This window comes from Branchiostoma belcheri, unplaced genomic scaffold, assembly GCF_001625305.1.
Source record: "Branchiostoma belcheri isolate BF01 breed outbred unplaced genomic scaffold, Haploidv18h27 scaffold14, whole genome shotgun sequence".
In the NCBI taxonomy this organism is placed as follows: Eukaryota; Metazoa; Chordata; class Leptocardii; order Amphioxiformes; family Branchiostomatidae; genus Branchiostoma; species Branchiostoma belcheri.
Window position 1 is genome coordinate 3039782 of NW_017802824.1, and position 25212 is coordinate 3064993.

Genomic DNA, 25212 nt, shown 5'->3' on the forward strand with positions numbered 1-25212 from the left:
AATTGCTTGATATTATAACAGGTCAAGAGTCAACCGTTCCACATGCTTGCCTACATGTGCCTGTGCATGACGCACAACCCGGGCGTCATTAAATCAACCACAGCCTTGAATATAATTGATACCAGTTTGACAACTTTTTCGTCCAAACCACGCCTACGACATTGTTTTTCAGTCCTCACCATTAAAATTGTCCAGTCAAGTACTCAGTTGTACGTCTGTTCACTGAGATTGTTTTTCAGTCTTCGACATAAAATTGTTCCCTCGAGTCGAGTAGAGACAGAAGACAAGATGAAGACCCTTCTGGTACTGATCGCCGTGGCTGTGTTTGCAACAGTGACCGGTAGACCGGCAGAGGGCGGTAAGTTTGTCCAGAATTCAGATGTCTCTTTCTGGACGGCCGGAAACCCCGTTTGGTATGCCCTCCTTCCACACGGAAATCGCCGCACGGTGTCGAGGTGTTCTCAACACTGGGTAGGATTGAAACAACGCCGTTTAGTAGAGAGTTGGTCAAGAATGTGCACTATTGAACTAGCCATGTGAAACTGAGTAGCATTGCCGTAAAGCGTACTACAGAATCTACAAATACTATTTTCATTTTGTGTCGACATCGCGCTGTACCGCTGAAAATCCGCCATTTTTGGTGCTGCGGTGCCGCACGTAGTCCATACGAAAATCGTGCCCAGTTACACATTTCACTGTCCTATGGTACCAATTTTTGACCAACTTTCTACCGAATAGTGCTGTATAGCTCCTACCCAGTGTCGTGTCGTAACCGTGTGCCGTGTCGTAGCCGTGTGCTAGCTTTCTGACCGAGTACTTAGTAGTTGAATAAGAGCGAACAGGAAGTTAAAAGGTGTACAAAAGATATTGTGACGTGTAGTGCCTCTCATTTCAGCTTTGTCCCCCGAATGTTTTAACCACAGCTTTTTATCGAAGTAGTTACATGTTCTTAACCCAAACAATGGTTAGACGTAAACGTAAATGTATCGGACGGAGTTAAGAAGCACGCAGAACCACACCGACAGCCTGTATTTTTAACCGATGTGACGCAGTACGAAATGTACTGGTGAATACAAGTTTATGAAGAAATGATCTTTATTTGCACGTTCCTCCCCATGTGGATCGAATGCAGTAGTTTCACATGGATCATTTACGTCATTGCTTTTTTTTATAGTCCAACATTTCATGACTAGACATGGTGACGACACACTCAAGTTATATCAACTTATTATTTATGCCGCCACCAACGCAGAGGACGAATGCAGGACAAGACAATACTCATTTTTACTGGAGTTAAGTGAGGAAAGTCGTGTAAAGTGCCTTTCCCAAGGGCTTGTCAGGACTCAAACCCGGGACCTCTTAGTTCCGAGTCAAGCACTCTGCCGCTACGCCGCACGACCCCACAGTCAATTTAGAATGTTCCTGGAAAGAAAACAATTAAAGCGATGCTACACTACATTTATCGTTTACAAAGCAGTAGAACATATAAGGATATGCTACCATTCAATCTATAGCTATAGTGGGGGTCATGTGGCGTAGCGGCAGCGTGCTCGACTTGGAATCAAGAGGCCCGGGTTCGAGTCTTGACACGCCACCGATCTTGTGCCCTTTGAAAAGGCACTTTACACGACTTTCCTCACTTAACTCAAGTGAAATTGAGTATTGCCCTGTCCTGTATTCGTCCTTTGCGTTGGTGGCGGCATAAAATAAGTTGATATAACTTGAGTGTGCTGTCACCATGTCTAGTCATGAAATGTTGGAATATGAAAAAAAATCTATAGCTTACATCTCTCGTCCCTCTTCTTAATTTGAACAGGTATATACAAACTCACAAAGTAGAATCAGTGATTTTACTGGTAGAGATTATGCCTGGAGTATGTAACGTTTGCTAAAAAAACAACTTCAAATTTTTATTCATGCCGTTTTAGATCAATGGATTGACTTGAAATTTAAATGTAACCCTACACTCTCTAACGAAGATAACTTTCATATGATCTGAATAATATTTGATGTTACATAAAGTACAGTTCTGAAACAAGTACCCATTTTACAATGCATTGTTCTTCCGTTTTTGTCCACTATTTGTTGCCATTGCCATTCTCATGGAACAGGGCCCCGGGTTAGTGCGGGTAGACCTGTAGTCTGGCCCGGGAAGTCTGAACAGTGGGAGACGCAAATTTCCGTCTCGTAAACGGTCGTCGCTGGTTGATGCCATATCCAAGCACAATATACCTTATATTTGGTGTCTAAAAACGTTTTAAAAACATAATATGTACTTTAAAAGGCAACCTTCGAATTACAAATGGTATGAGTGAAAAAAGCACAAGCGCGGATTCGAACCCGGGTCAAAAAGCGTAGCTCTAAACCTATACCCCACCCGAAACATGGACCGTGCCGATACACTTTTAAAAAGATAGCCGTTCTGTGATATGGCATCGACCGTTTCAAATTCAAAAGGCGACGGCCGTTTACGAGACAGAAATTAGTGGAGACGACACGACCGGGCCATTCAACGAGTTTTTTTATTCCAACATTTCATAACTAGACATGGTGACGACACACTAAAGAGTGTCCCAGTGCACATTTCCTCAACTTATTTTATGCCGCCATCATGTACCAACGCAGAGGACAAATTTTCACTTGAGTTAAGTGAGGAAAGTCGTGTGAAGTGTCGTTCTCTTTGTCAGGACTCGAACCATGGACCTCTTGGTTCCGATCCAAGCTCTCTGCCGTTACGCCACACGACCACACATAAGTGAGTACTTGCATCTATGAGTGTCTGTGTTGACTGATGATGGGTGTTTAGTATCATGATAACGTGAACCTGTATTTCAGACCCAGAGGATCTCTCTAGGTGGGATGTGATCAAGCTGGCCAACAAGAGGGTTCGGGCACAGGAGGAAGCGATCGGCCATCAGCTGGATAACGGCGTGATTCTGGACGCGGTTATCGAGGGCATGAGGAAAGTCAACGGAGGAAGTACTGATGGTATGTCATCATGTTTTCTCAAAAAGGCCACAGCTAGTAATTTCTATGGATGACATCAGCGCGCGCATGGATTTTTTTCGCCTTATTTTGGGGGAGAAAAAACAAACAAGAAATTTTGTTGCCTTCTGACAGTGGTTCACATGCAGAAAATGGACAAAGATGTCTGTTGCCATGCCGGAACGTGGATGGCAAATACGTATATATGAAAAGAGGAGACAAGACAAGCTTAAGGCTCTGATTTAATGTTTTGTCTTTTACTTTGATGCAGTTACGTATTTCATTTCTTTTGTATGTGTTGGTGGCTGTGCATATGTGATGTTTCCACTGAGTCAAAAGAATTTGTACAATGATTGAAAACTTTTTTTCTTTCAAAGTTGTTTCATTGCGAAATGGATGTAATAGTTGGCAGTACACCTAGCGCAATACAGATATCATTTCTTCTTGTTTAACAATGTTTGAAATATGATGTCAAAATTTCAAAATGTAGGAATGTTAATTTCTTGTTTTGCTCTACTTTATTCTACAATGCAGCCGTATTCTATCCTATTCTAGATTCAAAATTCTATTCTTGTCTATTATTGTTTGGCTGTTATACTGCGTTGTTTCTAACATAGCCCGTTTCTATTTCATAAGAAAAATGTCTATTTGATGATAAAAAATGCGGACGAAATTGCACGAACAACTACGTACGTGAACATTATACACGTGTAGTTCATTAATTTGTCTCAAGTTGTCTAGTTATCTGTTGCCGGAGTGTGTAAAAACTATACAGAGGAAGGCTTTAGTTCTATTTTTTTTATACTCCAACATATAATCACAAGGCGTGGTGACGGCACACTCAAGTTTTTTTCAACTTATATTAATGCCACCACCAACACATGGGACATGGACAGTACAATACTCATTTTCACCTGAGCGAAGTGAGGAAAGTCATGTAAAGTGCCTTTCCCAATGGCACAAGATCGGTGGCATGTCAAGACTCGAACCAGGGACCTCTTGATTCCAAGTCGAGCACTCTGCCGCTACGCCACACGACCCCACATTTAGTTCTATTCTATTCTATTCTATTCTATTCTATTCTATTCTATTCTATTCTATTCTATTCTATTCTATTGCTGAAGAACTGTATGTTATTGTGCTTATAACATGTATTTTGTGTTCATCAGGTGACGGTTCTAACAGGAGGGAGATTATGAAGGACTTTCTTAACAACCATGGGGAAGGACTTGGCCAGAAGCTGGAGGGTGAGTCTTGTTTTTAGATTTTTTTCTCATGGAAGTCATCGTTCTATTACTGTTCAAAGGTATTTCTGTCAATAAAGGATTGTGGAAGAAGTTACTAGTACATGTGTATTTCTAACTTCACACTAAAGCTGTATGTAGCATTAGGACGAAATGTAATTGTTTTTGTCAATTCTTTACACAAGTAAGCTAAATCAACCATACGGCAAATAAGGCCATGTTAATTTGATTATATGGATGACATTCTCTGGGAACCCCAAAACTCATGCGAGCGTGCGACTGAAAAAAAAAGTTTGGCCAAAAAAAGGTGCTTTCATTATGAAATATACGTGGTTTTGAAGGTCGAACAAATGACACAGAGTATGGTTTGGCGAATAATCTAGTCTTCAAATTCATTTCTTTACATTTTCGTCTTTTTCGTTTGATTTTGTCATTCTACGACATTGGTATCGTTTTCCAATGTGTTTTTTTCCAACTTACGGTATATATTTGCTCCTCTTGCAACTGTTTTGTACGATCTACAGTGTGGTTGAAAACTTTCTTTTTTAAACGGCCGAAAATCAACATGGCCTAAGTGCCATTAATTAAGTGGAGGTGTTAAAATATTACGCCTTACGAGTGTGTTAAAAGCTGATAACACAGCTGACAGTCATGTTTGTTTAAATTTTAATAGTTAATTGTGCTGCCACAAACAAGTGTGTACTGTTAAACAACCATAAATATCAGAAATGTGTGATAATTCCATAAATATGTTGAAAAGTGGAAATGAACTACAATCACACGAATATTCCTTTATAGAATACTTTAATTGTTGGTGCCAAAAAAAAATTACATAATGGTCGTTTAAAACACGTTTGCTTCACTTGCTACTTAGGTGAGGAAAACCAGAGAGGCCTTGTTGTCGACACTTTGCTGGATAAGGGGAATGCGCAGGGTAAGAATGCCATTTTTTCATAATTATAATTTTTCATAAGTCCGAGTAAGAATATTCAGAAGGAAGGTGCAAAGGAATAGCAAACTTCATAATCTATGGAAAGCAATTTATCTTTATGTTATTGTTGAATATAGACCTTTATTATACCTACATACCCAATGGGTTAAGTGAATATTACAGCAAAGGAATAGCTTGTATATACATGACAAACATAGTTTATATACAGATGGTCAAGCTAGCACTGACACGATACTATATGGTCTATTGAGTAAATAGATCATATAGTATAAGAATACGTTTTTTTAGTGCAAATTCATGATAACTACTAAGAAACTACTAGTAAAAACTACTGGGTTTGACTTCTTTTTTGGAGACAGAGGAAGACAAAGGATCCCTCTTTTTCTGTCATTTGTGGGTTTTCGGATGTTAATAGGAGAGTAGTTTTCTTTTCATTTGTATATGTGTAATAATATAATGGTGAAAAGGTAAGAACAGACATGCTTTAGGATCAGATGTTTTCTAAGTATACGTATAAAGATATTCCGTTTCTGTATGTCTTTAAACTAGACCGGACAGAGAAAGGGATTGTGTTACTTAGCCTACAATTTGTATTTTGCAGCCGATGGAGACCGAAAGTGAAGAAAACAATGGGTAGCGAGGAAAGTAACTGCATGGCCTAACCACACACGCCTGCGACCGAGACTAATGGCTTTGATTTGTAGCGAAATTTCTAACTTTTATTACCATAGATTATATTCTCCCTTGTGATATGTATGAGTTCCTATACCTAGTGAAATTGGTGAGAAACTTTAAGCAAATGTCCACATTTCTGTTCCGAACACGTAAATGGTGATATCATAACTTGAAGTGAAAAAAAATCGTTTCTTGCATAGTCGATTTTTAAAGAATAATACTGAACTAAACATGACCCAATCAAGTCCACAGCTAAATTTTTCTGATAGTCCAAACGGAATTCTGTTACGTAGTTTTCAATTTGTTTCTTATTCACAAAGGTGTTCTTGACGGAAAGAGCTACAGTGAAGAAATGTCTAAAGTGAAAAATGCCAGTTTAATTCAGTGAATAAAGAACTTGCTTGCTTAAAGCATCTTGTGAGACCATTGAAACTGTGTGTTGGTTGAATTCTAAGGACAGATCAGAATTTTATGGTTTGTATACGTACATGTATGTATGTATGTGTGTGCGTATGTATGTGACTGTCTCTCTCTCTCTGTGTGTGTTTGTATATATGTGTGTGTGTGTGTGTGTGTGTGTGTGTGTGTGTGTGTGTGTGTGTGCGTGTGTGTGTGTGTGTGTGTGTGTGTGTGTGTGTGTGCGTGTGTGTGCATTTATGTATGTATGTTGTGCGTTTGTGTGTGCATGTATGTATGTTTTGTATGTTATGCGTGTATGTCTGTGTGTGTATGTGCGTGTGTACGTATATGTGCGTATGAATGTGCTTGTGTGTGTACGTGCGTATGTATGCTGTAAGACTCCTGTCACACATCTCCTGACCTTGTCCTAGAGTGACCACTGCCCATGCAACAGATGTCGACGTCGGTGGTGACTAGTACTGGTGAGTTGAGAGCAGTCGAACCAGTTTAGGCCACGCCTATTTTTTGCGACAACCGAGGCCCGAATGCTTTCAGACTTAATCCAAACTACTTCCAACCATCTTGACTTCGAGTCCCAAACTACCCACTCCCTTCTGAATTTCTGACCGATTGTCAACCAATGAATCGCGCATACAAACCATTTGAATGGACAGCGAAGTGGGGAATTTCTAATTAAAATGATTCGTACTTGTTGTACGTTTTTTTCTAAGGTCAAACGTGTGTATGAGTGTGTGTGTGTGTGTGTCTGTGTGTCTTAAGATTCTTGATGGTAAGCATGCTACTAGAAATATTTTCTTTTCTTAAGAAAAAAGGAGAACAAAATTCTTTGCGTAAGAATCAACATACAAAATCTCTGAAGAATATTTCTTGAATTTTCTTGAAAGTCCCCTTCACAACAAAAATATTTCTCAACATAAGAAAATAAGAAAAAAAAAATTGGTAGTGTGTTTGTGTTTCTGTGCCCATATATCTGTGTGTGGACATGTTGCAGACATGACCACACTGTTTTTATCGAAAAGACCACAGCAAGTAAATTTTATGGATGACATCCTCCGCAGACTCCAAATCTAATGCGAGCGGGCGAAAAAAAATGCGGGCCGAAAAAACAAGGTTCCTACATTTTAAAATTTGACACAATCATTGTACAAATGGTTTTGATCAGTGTGAACATTACATATACACAGCCAGCATCACACATCACTGCATCAAAGTAAGAAACAAAACATTAAATCAGAGCCTTTTCTTGTCTCCCTTCTTCATAGTTATCTGCCATCCACCTTCCGGCATGGCAACAGACATCTTTGGCCATTTTTCGGCATGTTGACCACTGTCAGAAGGCAACAAAATTTCTTTTTTTTTTCTCCAAAATCAGGCGAAAATTAATGCGCACGCTGATGTCATCCATAAAAATTACTTGCTGTGGCCTAAGAAAATGCTGTGGAGATGGGGAGGGGGGTAATAACCAGTGACATTTGTGTTGACCCTCTGGCGCCAGAAGGCACCTGGCATCATACTGGGTCTCCTGAAGACAAACAACCGTGTATTGTCTGCTGGAAGGTTACAATTACTTCAACAGGTCTTCTGGAAAACTGTAATAGGTCTGGTGGAAAATGTTACATCATTATTGCTACAAACTACTGCCGTTCCCTTGATGCAATTTACATGCATTGATGATTTTGTTTTTAAAAGTCTGTATTTTTGACGGAAAATTGACAGTTCGAATGAAAGCTCATCAGTGTTGGTAGAATCCATAGTTAGAAAGTTTAAGCTTGTTCCAACACGAGGAAGAACTCACCATAAATTTTCGGTTGATACCGTCAACCTTCGTCAGATGTATGATGCAATCGCTGACTTTTCTGGAAGTCAGTTTGCGAAATCTCGTTGGGAGAGACCTGCACGCCACCTTACAACCGCTTTCACACCGGCGCGATGTTGCAAGCCTGGCGTTACTATATCGATATTTCCACGGCAGATGCTCTGCTGAACTTCACTCCCTTGTACCCCCACTCAGAACATTCTCTGCAAGAACACGCTTAGCCACCTTAACAGCAGAAAATCACCCTTTCTTCCTCAATAGTCCATCAGTCAAGAGAACATTTCATGCTGACAGTTTCTCCCCCAGAACCACTTCACTGTGGAACAAGCTTCCCCGTGAATGTTTCACCGCTAATTACAACCTCCAACGGTTTAAATCAAGGGTGAACAAATATCTGACCACGCAGTCATCACTGTAACCCAAAACATGTAAGTGGCTCTCACGAGCCTTGTTTTGAGGTGAATCTGAAGTAAATAATAAAAAAAAAGAAGCGTGATGACGTCAGGAGTGCATCAAAATTGACAGTTGTTGAAATCTTAGTGGTGGTCTTTATTTCAAGTGGTACGTGTATGATTCAAGTTTTTATTTCGTAAACTTTCAGAGAAGACTTGGACTAGTGAAGCCTATGTTTAGTGTTCATCCCGAAGGCAAGGTATTTCATGTTCTTTCAAGATTTGCGATCTTATCAGTCAATCTGTCAGTCAATAGAAAACGAAGGATTTATTGCAGGGACTTCTAAGAAATGTCTTCAAGATTTCATCAGACATTTTTCGTTGTACAGATCTTATAGCATTCTGAGGCAACTGGTTCGTCACTTTTAACATCACAAAAATACAGATTCTAAACGTCCCTGTCACACATACATTGTAGCCGAAGAGGGCCTTTAGAACACTAGCCGAACTCTCCCCAACCTTGGTAGAAAGTAGATCGAGAGCAAGGTCGGCTGTGGTTGGCCGGTGTTGGACGAGGTCGGCTACTGTCGGGGGTGCTATACGAATGTTGCAAAACGTTAAAAAAATTGGGGTGAGGACAGGAGGGGAGGTTGGGTCATGTTTTTTTTTTAATTTTTTTATTCCAACATGTAATCACCAGACGACACACTCAAGTATTTTCAACTTATATTAATGCCACCACGAACACAGGGGACAAATACATGGCAGGACAATACTCATTTACACCTGAGCGAAGTAAGGAAAGTCGTGTAAAGTGCCTTTCCAAAGGGCACAAGATCGGTGGCATGTCAGGACTCGAACCCGGGACTCTTAGTTCCGAGTCGCTCACTCTGCCGCTACGCCACACGACCCCACAACAACAACAATGGGTCATGGTTGGTGTTTGGCCGGTGTTTCGAGTAAGTGCGTGCGAGTGTTTGAGGTGTGTTAAATCTGACTCAAATTTAACTCAAATTCGATTCGCATAGAAAGGTAGGCGTGGCCTAAATCTGGTCAGAGACTGCTCCCGAACTTCAGTCAACCATGGTTGGTAGGTGGTCCTGGGGAAGATTCTAAATGTGTGTCTTTTCTTTACACATCGTCAGACGCCATGACAGGTTGACGTCCATTATAAAGATTAATGTTATAAGCTGGGGGTCAGTAGTTACTGACGTTGGTTGCGTGCCAGTGAGACACCTGAACACCCTCCAGACAACACAACACAACACAAAAGTGTAGTCTGTTTTACTGCCATTGTAAAAGGTCAGGACTACGTCAAAACACGGGTTAACATGGCACATGGCAAGCTGACGTCTTCGCACGCACGTAAATTTTATGTGTCTTCTTCTATTGTTCTACGTAACCATCAATTGAATACGACCTTGTGACCAGAGGTATAACCATACCTATTAGTACTGACACAGTGATGACCATTACCTACAAACAGAAAAGCTGTTAACAGTATGATTTTTTTGATGTGCCTAATTTTCTGTGTAAAATTGACAGATGATGTTGCAAAAAATCTTGTTGTCACATGAGATCAACTCCATACGAAACGCACCTTAAGTTTAATGTCAATATACTGAAATCAGACGTTTGAGTGATGATTCAGTGTAATTCAGTAGGTAGAATTTGGAGTGAGACATGACAAGACACTTTATCACATGAGTTCAACTCCATACGAAACACGCCTTGATGTCAAGATGCTTACGCAAGGCGTTTTGGCGATGACTCAGTGTAATTCAGTAGATAGAATTTGGAGTTAGACTACTAGTAGTTAAACTGTGCACAGACTGTGACACTGAAGTGTGTACGTGATGTAAGAACTACGCTCTAGCGTACGCTGACATTTGGTGACCTCAGTGGCAATGAATGCCGAGTGTGCGCGTGTGTGAGAGAGGTGGAGAAAGAAAGAGAGGGGGGGAGAGAGGGGGATACAGAGAGGGAGAGAGAGGGAGAGAGAGAGGGGAAGAGAGAGAGGGAGAGAGAGAGAGAGAGAGGGAGGGATTAAAGAGAGACAGACAATGAGCCAGTGGTAGAGTTATGGATTATAGACCTTGACCTGCTATTAGATATATTACTAGTATTGTAAAACTTAATGTCCACATAACTGTCATTTTCCTTTTTCACGACACAGCTTAATGTGTTGTCTTGCTTTCCCTCTGTTCCTTCTACATTATCAATAAGACCATGCCTTCTTTTCTCTCAACTGTAAGAAGCTTGTATTGAAGCGCCACCTGTCGCTGTTGGCGAGTACTTTAATATACATTCGTTCTTAAGAAAACTGTGTATGAACACGAGGTCATCTAGCGGTGAAATCACGAACTACAAGACGTTGTATATTCCTACTTTGTTAGGACAGTCAGCTAAAGCCCCTGTCACACATTCAGACCCTCGAGCTCCTTGATCTTTCACCCACTAACCAACCAAGGTTTGCTAGAGTTTGGATACAATCTGACCAGATCAATGCCGCCCCTACCTTTCTTTGCAAATCCAATCGAATTTGAGTTAAAGTTGACTCAAATTTCACCTCTCCCAAACACCTCTGATGATCTACCGAACAAAAAGGCCAGCAACCATCTAAACATGGCCGAACCTAGCTCCCCTCCACATCCAAATCTTTTATATGTAACTCCGGATAAGTTCACACAAACTCCACATAGAAAAAGGCAGACACAACCGCATTCCTGTACAGCAAAGGATTTGCCAATTTTGCGATTTAGATAAGATTGAGGATGAGTATCATTTTGTAGTCGATTGTACGTTATATAGTAATGAGAGAGATTCCCTACATTCATATATAATAGATACGTTCCCCAGCTTTGGACATTTAAATGAATTGTAAAAATTAATATTTCTTATGAAACTTGACAAACGTTCTATATGCTCGTACATCTATAACTGCGCCAAGAAGCGAGAAGAAGTTGAACATGTAAATAGTAGATCACATTAGTATGTATAGTTTAAGTGTTATTGCTGTATTCCTTTCCCTGTTTACCCATGACCTGTACTTAGCTTGTTAGAGCACAAACGTACAATAAAGGTCTTTCATTCAATATTTTGGAAATATTCGTCTGAATGAATGAATGAATGAATGAATGAATGAATGAATGAATGAAAGAAAGAATGAATGAATGAATGAATGAATGAATGAATGAATGACTGGTTTATTAGGTAAAACATTGCAGCCATCAGGCTGAAATACGTTTCACTTACATAGTACATGGTACAGCCGACCTCGCCGAACACCAGCCAACCACAACTGACCTTCCTTCCAACCCTACTCCTAACCATGTTTGGGGAGAGTCGGCAGTGCTCGGGAGGCCATGGTTCGCTACGTGTGACAGGGGCTTAAGCTGAAGAAGTAAATTATTCCACACCTAATGACCCCACTAAGTCAACCGGACATGACACGCCGGTCAGAGTCATAATGTTCATATAGAAAGAGTCATAAATTCACCATATGGTCCATCGATTTTGCTTGGTGGAGAAATGGGGCAACGAATATCACAATGTGGCATGTCATGTTTATGTTTCCTTTCATCATACCGACTACAAAATGACTAATAAACTGGTGGACGAACACTAAGTATCTGATACCAGCCCAGAAAAGAACAAGAAACAGTCATGTCTTCAAATATCAGAGTTATCAACCAAGAATTGAGGTATTCAAAAACGTATTTCCCCAGAACTATCGTAGACTGGAACTCGTTGCCCCCAAGCACAGTTGGAGCATCAACACTAGAAAGCTTTAAACAACCCCTGCAATTAAATGTGCAAAGATTGAGTGTAACAAGTCGTTCGGTGTGATATAGCTAGCTGCCGCCGCGCCGCGTGCGTGCGAAGCTGGTGTGTTACGCCGAAGGGCGGTTATACCGGCTATACTGATACAGATACAAAATGACCGAGACATATTAGACTATAACAGGACGATATTAGGACGTACTTTTTGTAGTTTTGTAATATTGAATGTGGAAACATTTCCGGAAAGGCGACGCTTTTGTGACATCCTGCTGAATCATAACTATATTATGGTGGTCAACTAGGATGTATAGTCTTTCCTCCAGTCTTGTTTTTTTTACCTTGTATAACACTGTAAATGTAAGTATTTCATATATGTCTGTAATAAATTGTTTTATTGTTGAACTTTAAACTGTTATTTTTAGGTAATTAATGTGTAATGATATGGATTTTATTGAATTGAAATTTCTTATGCTAGATATGTTAAGAAATCAAATTGTACAGCAAGACACAATTTAGCCAACCATTTGATTTATTTATTTATTTATTTATTGATTGATTGAAACCTAAAGCAACATTGTGCAAAATATATTTTACAAAACATGTGCGCCCTTTTTTCGGCAGTTTCACGGCACATATGTATGTACAGTTTACGACAGTTTTACACACATACACATAAGTCACGCACCTAGTGACGTATCGATTTATGACAACGTGTCACCCGGATGTGTGCACTGTCGCGGATCATTGTCCATCTGGCCATAAGAACGACTTTTTAAAATAAAAAAAAATAGGTCAAAAAGAATTCATATTCATATGCCATTTACTAATATAATTTTTCTGGTATTACCTGGTCAAGAAAAAGAGAGCAAAACATAAAGCAAGTCTATAAAAATAGGACTGTTGCGTCGTATGATACTGCTGCATTACATTTTTCGCCAGTGTTATCGTAAATGCATATACTGCCTGTGGGTACTATAAAATAGTAATGACCGTATTTTGCAACTTGCGCACTTTCCAGCATTAACGGTTACTATATCTAATATCTAATCCGCTAAAGCCTGTAAGTACAAATAGCGCAAAAATAACGTAATGGCGATGGTGCGAGGGATTTGCATATATACATGCGATGTTGTATACGGGACCGTATGCGTGCTTTATCCAGAACCATGCTTAGTCACGGTTCTGGAATATCCCACGGTTCTGGAATATCCAGAACAGTGCCTGAGCAAATCTATATCTTGGATACGCATAGACTATCCAGAAACGTGCCTGATCCTAACCCAAACCCATTCAGGCATAGAACTAGATAGGCACGATTCTGGATAATCTCCAAGCAGATCCTAGGGTGGCAAAAGACAGTATCAAATTGACCAGGCAGTATCCATTGGCCGGAGAAGGTCCAGTCAAGGCGTATTGGATCCTCCATATATGGCCAATGGATACTGCCTGGCTAATTTGATACTGTCTTTTGCCACCTTAGGATCTGCTTGGATATTAGGTTCTGAATACAAACACATATTCACCTATCACGATGCTACATAGCTTTACCAGAAGTTCCGTTCACTCAACAAGAATTACCTGCCACCGATCTTTTTTCCTCTCTGTAGAACATCCACAAATTTACCGAACTACTCGGTCGGTTTTTGAAATTTTATGTCGTATTGACAGTTCTCCTCGTAAAAGAAATTGTTAGCCGTATATATTTCGGAAACTGTACAGTTGTGTCGGTTGAGCCGGTCGGGTGATAGAAGACGTACGACACGGCAGGTCATGAATTTGCCATGTAGAACATCGATCCTGTTCTGGGAAGAATGTCAACAAAGGACAGGGTACCGTATATTCTCATTTTTATATTCGACATTGCGGCCCGCCGTCTGGCCAAGGTGGAATACATCACAAGGCAAATCGACAAGAAACGTCAAATTAGTAAACGTCAAATTAGCTAGTAAACGTCAAGTTAGTTAGCTAGTAAACGTCAAGTTAGTAAACGTCAAGTTAGTTAGTAAACGTCAAGTTAGTTAGTAACGTCAAGTTAGTAAACGTCAAGTTAGTTAGTAAACGTCAAGTTAATTAGTAAACGACAGGTTAGTTAGTAAACGTCAAGTTAGTTACTAAACGTCAGGATAGTTAGTAAACGTCAAGTTAGTTAGTAAATGTCAGGTTAGTTAGTAAACGTCAAGTTAGTTAGTACAACGTCGAGTTAGTTGAGCCAACTATAATAGTGACATTAAAGGCACCCAAAGCGATTTTCTGGACAGTAAAATTGGATTTCCAAAGTCAATTCTCTTTTTTTCAATATCTACAACGTTAAATTTACCCTATGCCACTGCATACAGATATCTGTGAGGCAAAAATGGAATGTAGCTGATGGAAAACAGTTGCTTGTTTCGTATCGTAGACTGGCTCTAGCTATTTATTGGTGATAACAGAAAATAAAGGGACTCCTCATATAGTTTTGTGTATGTTTCGAAAGCTCCACGTATTAAATGATGCCAACAATGTGCTACGAAATATCAGTATATGTAAAAAAAATATTCAGAAGCACGGTGATGAATACAAATAAAAGGACATGGACTAAGTGACTGCGAACTCAAGTTAGGTACAACTTATATTCTCGCCACCACTTTTACAATGGAAAAAAGGCGTTTACAAGACGTTTGAAAAACTATGGATAGCATGAGTCAAACCCCAAATATTTCCTCATCCAGAATATTTATTTTGTTTCGCCACCTTGAAATTGCATTGAACACCTTTAATACATACTACCATCAATTATCTATTCAGCCAGTCAGTCAAATAATGAACAAATACAAATGTGCATACTCCGGTAAAGTCGTTCTAAACCTTTACATTGTGACGAATGGGTCTTAACTTTTTCTTTATTAATGAATGGAATCCACCAACCAACACAAGGTTTAGGCCAGGAATGCTACAGACGGCTATTAATTTGCCATATGGTCAATCTATATTAAAGCCACCATCACACGTTTGAACGGACAGCTACACTTCTGAACTCTTCTAGTAAGGCCACACCAAGTTAATTTGTTGGTTCTCGGATTCGCCTCTTCATTTTTTTCTGATTCGCAAAAAAAAAAAAGATTCTGGTTCTGAATCTCAAAAATGCTCATATTTTGCCCCCAACAGTTGAGGAGTGTCCTTTTCTTCCTAGTTGTTACAGTTTTTCCATCTATCACTGCAGTGGTTTGATTAAAAGTTCATTGTTTAAATATTAAACGAGCCTTTTGTGTTGACTTCATGGCTCCTATCATAGCATTTGGGGCTATGATAGGATACCTAGACCTGTTTTTATTTTAATTTTTTTTCGCCCTGTCGCTTCATATTTTTTCTGAAAAAAATCCGAGAACCAACAAATTAAATTGGTGTGGCCTAAATAATTTCACTGTCAAAGTACTTCTTAAGTGGTGTGAGCTGAGTTATGTGCAAAGCACAGTGAAGTCACGGCTACTTTAGAAGATTTCTGATGCATCATTCCTAAATGGATGTGTTTGAAAGGCTATTTCATTTTTGGCTGCCCATTCTATGATTTGCCTGGATAGCCCCACTCGACTTCTTATCTAACCTCTTTCCATTTGATTGCGCCCCGTGTGTTAGTTATATGTTAGGCCTATTCCAATGTTTATAAATGAGGGGCTACGCTATATCAGGGTGGTTTTGGCGGGGGGTAAGCTAAGATTTAGACAGAAAACGAGGGGAGAGGTGGACTATTCAAGTGCGCAATTTGGTCAGAGGACTCCCGCTGTAAACCTTTTTAATGTTGCTTTTAACCTGGCTGTATGGTTATCCATCTTATGTCCTCTTAGTATTATAAGGTGCGTGAAGATAGCATGCAGCAAGTGCACCCTGTGGCTACGTTCTTTATTGATGGAACAAAAATAGTACAGACCATACAGTAGCCTATGGCTATGTCCTATTCATATACATGCCATGTAGGTCGTCACACACACGCAGATATGTCGACATGGATTGTCGAGAAGCCTGGGTGTCAGACTGTTTCCAGGGCCCACACAGGCCAGTTTGTCGCCTCCAGGGCCAACATGCCCCCAAAGAAATTATACCACAGCTCCCCTTAGTTACGCCTGGTTGCCAGACTGTTTCCAGGGCCTACACAGGCTAGTTCCTTGGCTCCAGAGCCTACATGCCCCCAAGGAAATGATATACCACAGCCCCACACCCCTCAGTCGGGTCTAGCGTGCTGTACGTACCTCGGCTAAGCTTCGAGGGGACCTATACTCTATCTCTTTGTTAGCTGTGGTCTGTCCCTCCCCCATTTATCTTCACTTGTGGACTGTCACACTCCCACACCCCCTTGGACTGGTCCGAAAGTTAAAATCCAAAGTGTGTTAAAGGTGATCCAACCGTTTTGACCGTAGTATCCGAAAAAGACGAATTTGATGACAACGCATCCAATACGACAGATCGACCTACGTATACTAACTTCTCGCCACAACGAATTTAATCCTTTGCCAAGAGCGCATCTAAATTGGGAAACGCTTTCAGACGTTTTCTGACTCAGTTAAAAATCCGTTACCCCAACGCCCCACACCACCCCTAAATTTAAACAAATTGGACTCTCCCAGTCCGGATGTGTGTATCTGCCTCAGTGTACGGCGTTCCCCGAGGTACTTATTAGCCATCGTGTGTTTCCGGGAGAACAACGTTAACGGCCGCGCTTCTTCTGATCACTGAGGAGTGAACCTTCACGGGCTGACATACGGCTATCCGGGGTCTTACGTTCTACATCACCGGCCTCGCGTCGTCATAGCAACAAGACGTGAAGCGTAGCCATAGCAACGAGAAGGAGGAGGAGGAGGAGAGACACGGAGAGAGAGCGGGTGGAATACGTAACGATTACCGGGAGGAGAGACTTTCAGTCGGGGGTTCTTCTCGTCGCGCGGCCCGGCGATGTGTTGACGGACGAGAACGTGGTTGACACCGTGAAATTCCCGGAGCTTCGTCGGCGTGGATTCGTGGTCAAGCCGTCAAGAAGATGTCGTTTTTCACCTTGATGCTTGTTGGAGCAGCAATTTGTCTCTCAGGTAAGGGCGATGGTTGCAGTTGTCTGTGGGTGAAAAGATATATATCGACTTATTTTTGGACGCTGTCTGCCTTAAATGGCCAGTGTGTCATCAAAGAAACGCGATGGTTATCTCCGAGAGGTCATCCGCAGAGATGTAAGAATCTTACGGGGTATCTCCATCAAATCTCAAAGTCGGTTACGCGGTGGCGTCTGGTGGAGTCTAAGGGATACGGAGCTTTGTACAGCCGCTATGTTATAGCTAGAGTCAACATGCGGTCAGTGTGATACATGTATTGGTAATGTCCCCTGTGCCCTCCATCTAAACTTGAATGGCAAACATGTTATTCTATGACGAGAAATACGGAAATAAGTTGCTGATTCAATTTGCCATTCTAAATACGTATGACATGGGTACAAATCTCTAGACTTATTAAGTCTGTAGTACAGGATTGCTAGCACAGCACACAAGGTCATAAATAAAAATAAAAACTGGCAAAATTACGGCCTCACATTTGTGTGTGGTATGATTATATCGCTTTGGGGGAATGTCATGGAATAGGTGAAACTTGCCACATCGTAAAGCATTTCTCAGTACATCGTCAAACATTTGATTTCCACCTAATTTCGCACGTCAACAAAGTACACGATAACATCGCTAGATTGTAAAACATCATCTCACAAGTTTGCACAAAGGCTGTAGTATGAAGAGTTATAGGTTCAGGGCCAGAATTGTCTGCCTGAACATTGCATTCCCAATCACTCGCCTCGTAAGTTTCTGCCCGCATAGATCGTGCGGTTTTATGTAGGGAAACGGAGAGAACCAAATCACCAGTGCACAGGCGAGCATCCCGGACCACTGATCAAAGTGGGTGAATCTATCAATGGCCAGGTTGGAATGGGAAACGCGCACAAGTAAGACAGGCTTAGAGCACGCGGATCAGAACGCACAGTTACGGTCAACCCGGGAGAGTCACTTAGACCTAACTGACGAGACTGATAAGAAATGCGGTGCTGTAGATTGATTGGAAAAGATACCAAGCAAAATAGAGTTAATCACACACTAAAGGCACTTAAACCACCGACATAGCCATACGGAATAAGCCTTTAAACCACTTCAGTTAGAACACCCTTATCTGTATAGTGCTAATGTTTGGCCTCTGGCCTCTTCCATGTAGGTTGAGCGATCCGATTCTGACCTGATATTGCGCTGGAGGCCTGGACTACCTTCACCTTTATCGTATAGTACTTTTGAATCAACATTATCCCGACGTACATCGACATTCGTAGGAAAAAAATGCCAAAAATTGTGACAGAAAACAGTTACTGGTAGGATCCTGGGCTTATGTTTGGGGTACCACCCAGAAAATAAGGGAGTCATCTTGGTGTTTGTTTCTGCACTATTTTAAGACTATTAGACTTTTTTTGAATTTCTATTAGCAGTTGGCCCAAGTGTTAAATGCTCATAGTCTGAAATACAAAGCAAAAGTGCTACTGTGGGGGTGTATATGTGTCAATATGATTCAGATTTCCTTATTGAGAACGTTCCAGTTTTGCCGCCCTGAAATTGCATTGGACGACCTTCACCTATTATCGTATAGTACTTTTTGCTTCTTGAATCCCAGTCGAGTGCTACTGGCAGTAGTTTCTATAAATTGCAGTACTGTGTACCTCGCCATTTCACCCAGACATGAACCTTTGGTAGTTACTGTCACTTCATATAGAAGACTCTTCTCTGTGTAGCGCTACTGTTTTGGCCTCTGACCTCTTCCATGTAAGCTGAGCGATTCGCTTCCAACAAACTTGTATGTCTACATTGATGACCAGGCAAATGTCAAAGGGTAAAGGTTAGAGGTCATTGGTCAATGGATGAAAAGTATTGAAGTAAGTTTTCTCATACAACAAGCTATACCGGACATATATGTAAACAATTTCAAAAGGCAATTCAAACTCTACTACTGGATAAATTATAGAGCTTACTTCCGTTTTGAGTGACATCTCATACACTCTTCTTCGGCATCACTAAAATAGCTCAAAAAGTTCGGAATTTATCTCTTCAATTTATCCTCTAGTAGAGTTAGAATTGCCTTTGAATGTTGTTCAAATGGACGTCTAACCTCCATCAACGTAACAGGCTATACCGCCTGACTAAATCTGCTGTATCATAATCGTCCTCTCTTGGTGCCCAATGCAGTTTTGAGAGATTGAAAACCAGATTTTCCAGATCTAACTAACTAATATCTACAAACTAAGTTTAAACAACGCTATCCTATTGTATAGCGACATTCATGGAGCCAAAAAATATCCAAAATTGTGGCAGAAAACAGTTACTAGTAGGATACTGAGCTGATTTTGGGGGTACGAGTACCATCCAGAAAATAAAGGAGTCATCTTGGTGTTTGTTTCTGTTTTGAGACTTTGAGACTTTATTCGAATTTCTATTAACGGTTGGCCCAAGTGTTAAATGCCCAAAGTCTATGAAATACTATTGCAAAAGTGCTACAGTGGGGCTGTATGTGCCAATATGATTCAGGTTACCTTATTGAGAACGTTCCAGTTTTGCTGACCTGAAATTGCATCGGATGCCTTTGAGCTACCTTCACCTTTATCTTATAGTACTTAATTTTGCTTCTTGAATCCCAGTCGAGTGCTACCGGCAGTAGTTTCTATAAATTGCAGTTCTGTCTACCTCGCCATCTCACCCAGACATGAACCTTTGGTAGCTGCTGCGGGCCGGTCAGTTTTACGTATGACTGCGTCCATGATCAGAGCACACCAGAATGCGTAACAAGTCCGCAGTTAGAGCAATGTGCAGTCGGCTGAAAATGTGCACGTAAGTTGAAAATGTATGCTAATTCTCTTCAACATGGACGTCTGGTTATGTATTAATCATTTTGCCATGGCAAATATCTATCGTGTCTACATCTGTGGTCATGTCAGCATGGCGTTTAAGCGATTTTAAGGTACTTTAGATCATATCATACATCGAGGGCTAATTGCAAAGATAAGAAGAGCATATAAAGAAAGACAAGCAATGGTAATGATATTCTATAACTAGAACAAAAAGCTAACTCCTACACATTGGATGCCTTTTATAGAAAGGATGGTGAAATTTTAGTGCAAATTCATGCCCGAGGGCTAATTGCAAGAACATGATAACAAAATAAACAGTAAAAATGATTATGAGTAATGCTAATGTTACTTTGGATATAGTTATTGTTGGGTTTGATTTCTTATCTGTGTGCAGTGGAGTATGAAATGGCCGACACTTTGCGAGATAGATGTGTGGATTGGGAGGTGTTAATAGAAATGCAGTTTTTTTTGTAGGCTCGGAGGGTAAATAAAGCTAGGGAACATTTTGGTGACCATTTCAAATAACTTTCGGTGCTATAATGAGGGCAATGCCAAATAAAGTGCAATTCATCCTGCACTGCATTTTCTGTACAATATATGGACCTATAAAAAATGTTGTGTTTCCTGTTTCCCTACCGACCCTAGAAAAACCTGCCGACCCTAGTCTTTTTTTTATGAATCCCAGCAAGGACATACATTTTTTTCGAGCTGATCAACCTTTTCTAGCTCCATGATCTGACACCTGAGAGATGAAACATTCTACAACCAGTTTATCAACATTGATATTGAAAATATAAGTGTCCTCATGCAAGTTTTACTTTGCTAAACTGTATTATATGACTTGGATGAACTTGAATCACAAGCAAAAAGTAAAAAAAAAATGAAGAAAAAAAAAAGATAATCCCTACCTACCGACCCTAATTTCTTCAGGACTGAAACAGGAAACACAACATGATTTCCTAGGCACAGTATACTGAAACTTGACCTGAATTTGCCTCCTCCGTTTTTTCCAAGTCTACAGCACTAGGTAAGTTGCGCACGTTGAGTTGTCACATGTGATAAGCTCGGTGTAGATGGATGGGGTGATTACAACCAGGAACGCCTCAGGACGAAATGGAAAGCAGATAAAATATCACTTAATGGTTCCTTTATCTTAGTGTAAGCCCTGCATGTAAATTCATATTATGCCTTAGGTGTTAGCAGCCTTCTTACAATGATTTGAGATAACTTTAATGCAAAGTTCCAAGAAAACTAGGATTTAGAAATCCTCGTTAAACAAGACATGGTCTTTATGTATTTTGCTATCGAGACGAAAGCGAGATTACATGGCTTATGTTTCCAAATAAATCGTATCCTTATCATCTATTCAGGAACGAGCTTAGAAAAAAGGGATTAAAGAATAGAACAATCAAAACATGACATCTACCGAGGGGATTTTGCAGATGTTAGGAAATAGCGATATTAATGAACTCTTTACATATTTTGCTATCGAGACGAAAGCGAGATCACCTAGCTTATGTTTCAAAATAAATCGTATCCTTATCATCTATTCAGGAACAGGCTTAGTAAAAAAAGGGCTTAAAGAATACAACAATCAAAACATGACATCTACCAAGGGGATTTTGCAGATGTTAGGAAATACCCATATTAATGAACTCGTAAATCCTGTTTACGAATGAGTGACGCCTTTGTGGTTGTGCTGACATGATAAACTCCCCACTAGATGTAATGATAAATAATGTTAAAGCCCTGAATTAGAAGGTAGAATAATAGCTCTGTATCTCAGGATTTACAACCTGTCAACGCATATCTTAAAATATAATGACTGCTTTATCTTTGGGCTGCAGATGAGGTGAATACGCTGCTTTCTAATAAGCTCTGTTGATGTGGATAAGTGGCTTTGAAGGCGGCTTGCTAAAGGACTGTTGATCTTTGAAAGTCAGGGAAAGACAAACTAGGTTAGATGAGATGATACATCAGTACATGGCACTGATGAAATAAGCTTGAATAGCATACTATGTGTTTTTCTACTTTTTTTTAGCACAATCAGATTATATGTGATGCAAAGGTCTGCTTTTTTCGTTTGTGTATGCTTGATACAATCATGTTTCTGGCCTTTCAAGTCATAATTTGTATGTTGTACTATCAAATGAAGTACTTAGGGTAGAGGTTCGCGGTCCTAGATCTGCTCTTTGCGCCAGAAAGTTGAAAAGGTTTTTTTTACTACGATTCTCTTAGTTTAAGTCACGTAACATGTTATCATGACCACTGGTCACAAAAATCCTCAATATATTAGATATAATTTTCGACAATTTCAAACTTGTTAAAGTTTTCATCAATGCCATGGTACGTGTAATTAATCTGAAAATTGAAATCAAGTGTGATACGTTAGTAAGATTATTAGTATGTCAACAATTGTTTTTTTTTCTTTGAAAAACGCTGGCTAATTCCGTCTGGGTAGGGTGATTTTATCGAGACCCGGAGTTCCCTCAGAATGTTAACGACTTCTCAAACTTCCACCAGGAGTGAAGTAAGGTAATCTCACAGATCGGCACACCCTTAAGACCACGCTTGTGAGGTGATCTATCTTAAGGGTGTGAAACTACCTTCCTGATTACGAGATCTCTTCGTCATTAGAATAGAAGCGCTAGTTTTCTGGCATGGCGAAACTTGGGAATATAAATGAGATTAGTGATCAAATTCTTCACGGTGAAAAATAAACCTCTATCCTTACCCGGTGCCTCAGACATCTGTTTGCCATTGATAACAGGGAAATTAAGAAATTAGATCGGAAGGGATGAGAGCTATCAGTATGCATAGTTTATCAATTGCCTCTTTTATACTTGCATTTTTCATAGCTCTCCAGGAGTGGCATTAATATTCAGTTTGGGATAATTACTTGTTGATTACAGGCCCGCTGATTGGAAAACTAATTGTTGTTTCACGTCACGTTGTGACCTTGCTATTGTTTGAATCTGATTGGAATGCCGTGTCCTTAATTAAATTACTCGGTAGCAAGTAATTGATGAAAAACAATTCTTCAGAATCGAGACATTATCTCAACCCCATCCAACAGTTGGTCATGTCATAGGTTGAAAGCTACATATTGTAAATATCTTTACCGACTTATGATGAACACTGCCTTTTGTATTGTCATCAATACACTCACATCGGTCAAATTGGTCAGACCGATAATTACAGTAACTGTAGATGATACAATTATTGCCCTGTAAATGAGATCTTGGATCTGTAAATAACTATTCTCTGTATATATGCCCCTCTGGTTTAATGTTATGTAGAATATAGGCCTTTCGCGCCTGCAATAAAGAATGAATGAATAGCAAAGTTGTTTTTTATCATTCATAACCCTTCTTTAAAAAGAGCCGACGTTTTGATGACTGTCATCTTTATCAGAACAGTTATGGAAATATTTTGAATAAGGCAATCTTTGTGATATTGACACATACTGCTTCACATTAGCATATTTAAATCATCATTTCATACCTTGGGCGTTTAAAACTGCAGAGACAAGCTCCAAGATGAGTCCTTTATTTTCTGGGTGGTACCCAAAAAATCAGCCCAGGGCCCTTCCAGTGACCATGTTCCGTCAGAATGTTGGGTATTTTTGTTCCATGAGTCTCAATATACATTGGGATAAAGTCGTTTCAGCTAAGTATAAAGATAAATGACTAGAATATTGACTTTGAAATTGGATTTCCAAGCCCTAAAAACTACACTGGATGCCTTTAAAGCTCTTTGGGACACGGAAAACAGATCTCCTACAGCCCCCACCATTAACATTTCGTCAATGCCGTTCTAATTACTCCCAGTCGCGATCGGAAGCGGCCGGTATTAGCGGGGTTGAGATGGATTATATCCTGTGATTTCCGTAATTAAAACTAAGTGTTGGCACGCATATGGAATATCAACACGGAAGGGGACAGGGCTTGTTATCAGAGGCTAGCCTGGGTGCCATCCGTTTTGTAACGGGGTGTCTTGGACTCGCTACCCTTGGAAGAGAGTGCAAGGAGCCCCGTTACAAAATGGATGGCACCCAGGCTAATCAAAGGCTAGTATAGATTTTTTTATTTGCAATTCGACTTAGACAATACGAAACATGGTGCTGAGATACTCTAGCTTTAGCTAATTTTAAGCTCACCACCAAACATACAAATAGGTGGGAAACACTTGATGTAAATCGTTGCCACTTTTATGCATCTGAAAACTTTATTTAACTCACTTTGCTAAAGCCCCTGTCACACATAGCCAAACATCGTCTCCCGAACACCGCCAGACTCCCCCTAACCATGGTTGGGGTAGGTTGGGAGAAAAGTCGGCTATCGTCGGCTGGTGTTCGGTGAGGTCGGCCACTATTCGACTTCGCCAGCCAAATCTTTTCAAAATGTTAAAAAAACATTCTGAAGAGTACGGGAGGTTCCACCATGGTTGAGGACTTGTTGGGTGGTGTTTGGGAGTTGGTCAGTAGTGGTTGAGTCGTAGTTGGCAGTCAAATTTGAGCAACCTTTGGAAAAGATTTGGATCTCTACATAGATCTAATGATTTTCAAGGATCGTCAAAAGCAAATCTTACACCAACACCACTAGCCACCACGTTCAGGATAACATAGTGCAGCGTACTGCCAAAAACAGAATCTGCAGTAAAAGTCTTCTTAATCGATGTTTTTGAACCAAAGGCAGAACACTTTTTGATGTCATCAGCGTTGAGTCGGAGCATTTTTGTCAAATGTACAATACGTCCAATCCTGCCCCCACAATCTATCTATACAACACGACAATTGGTCCTATGCCTAATGGCCATGGCTATATCTGCATCGTGCGAGCTTGATACAAAGTTAATTGCCATACGTTCTGTACCTACAAGGCACAATTAACTGTGATGTTAGATGTATCTCTTTGATCATGTATGCCCTAACAGTTACAGAAGGAGAGCAGGCTTTGATCTGGGCAGTTCCAAACCGTCAAAGCAATGCCAGCGGCGGCTTTAATTTCCTACACCGGCTTTCTTATTGATGCAATAATTACAATAGGGGCTGAGCG

The 25212-nt window shown here is 40.3% G+C and overlaps 1 protein-coding gene across 1 annotated transcript; it reads left to right on the plus strand.

The window, feature by feature from the left end:
• Positions 1–101: 101 nt before the first annotated feature.
• LOC109464591 lies at positions 102–6239 on the plus strand. Its single transcript, XM_019761598.1, has 5 exons — positions 102–358; positions 2836–2988; positions 4155–4232; positions 5104–5163; positions 5783–6239. Exons 1-5 carry the CDS (start codon positions 289–291, stop codon positions 5800–5802), a joined length of 381 nt encoding a protein of 126 aa, XP_019617157.1. The 5' UTR covers positions 102–288; the 3' UTR covers positions 5803–6239.
• The last annotated feature ends 18973 nt before the right edge of the window (positions 6240–25212 follow it).

What these genes read in the sequence shown, in the direction of transcription:
- LOC109464591 (XM_019761598.1), top strand. Translation starts at nt 289, where the DNA reads ATGAAGACCCTTCTGGTACTGATCGCCGTGGCTGTGTTTGCAACAGTG. An exon ending in CGGTAGACCGGCAGAGGGCG is followed by an intron (nt 359 to 2,835) that starts GTAAGTTTGTCC and finishes CCTGTATTTCAG; the next exon opens with ACCCAGAGGATCTCTCTAGG. An exon ending in GGATAAGGGGAATGCGCAGG is followed by an intron (nt 5,164 to 5,782) that starts GTAAGAATGCCA and finishes TGTATTTTGCAG; the next exon opens with CCGATGGAGACCGAAAGTGA.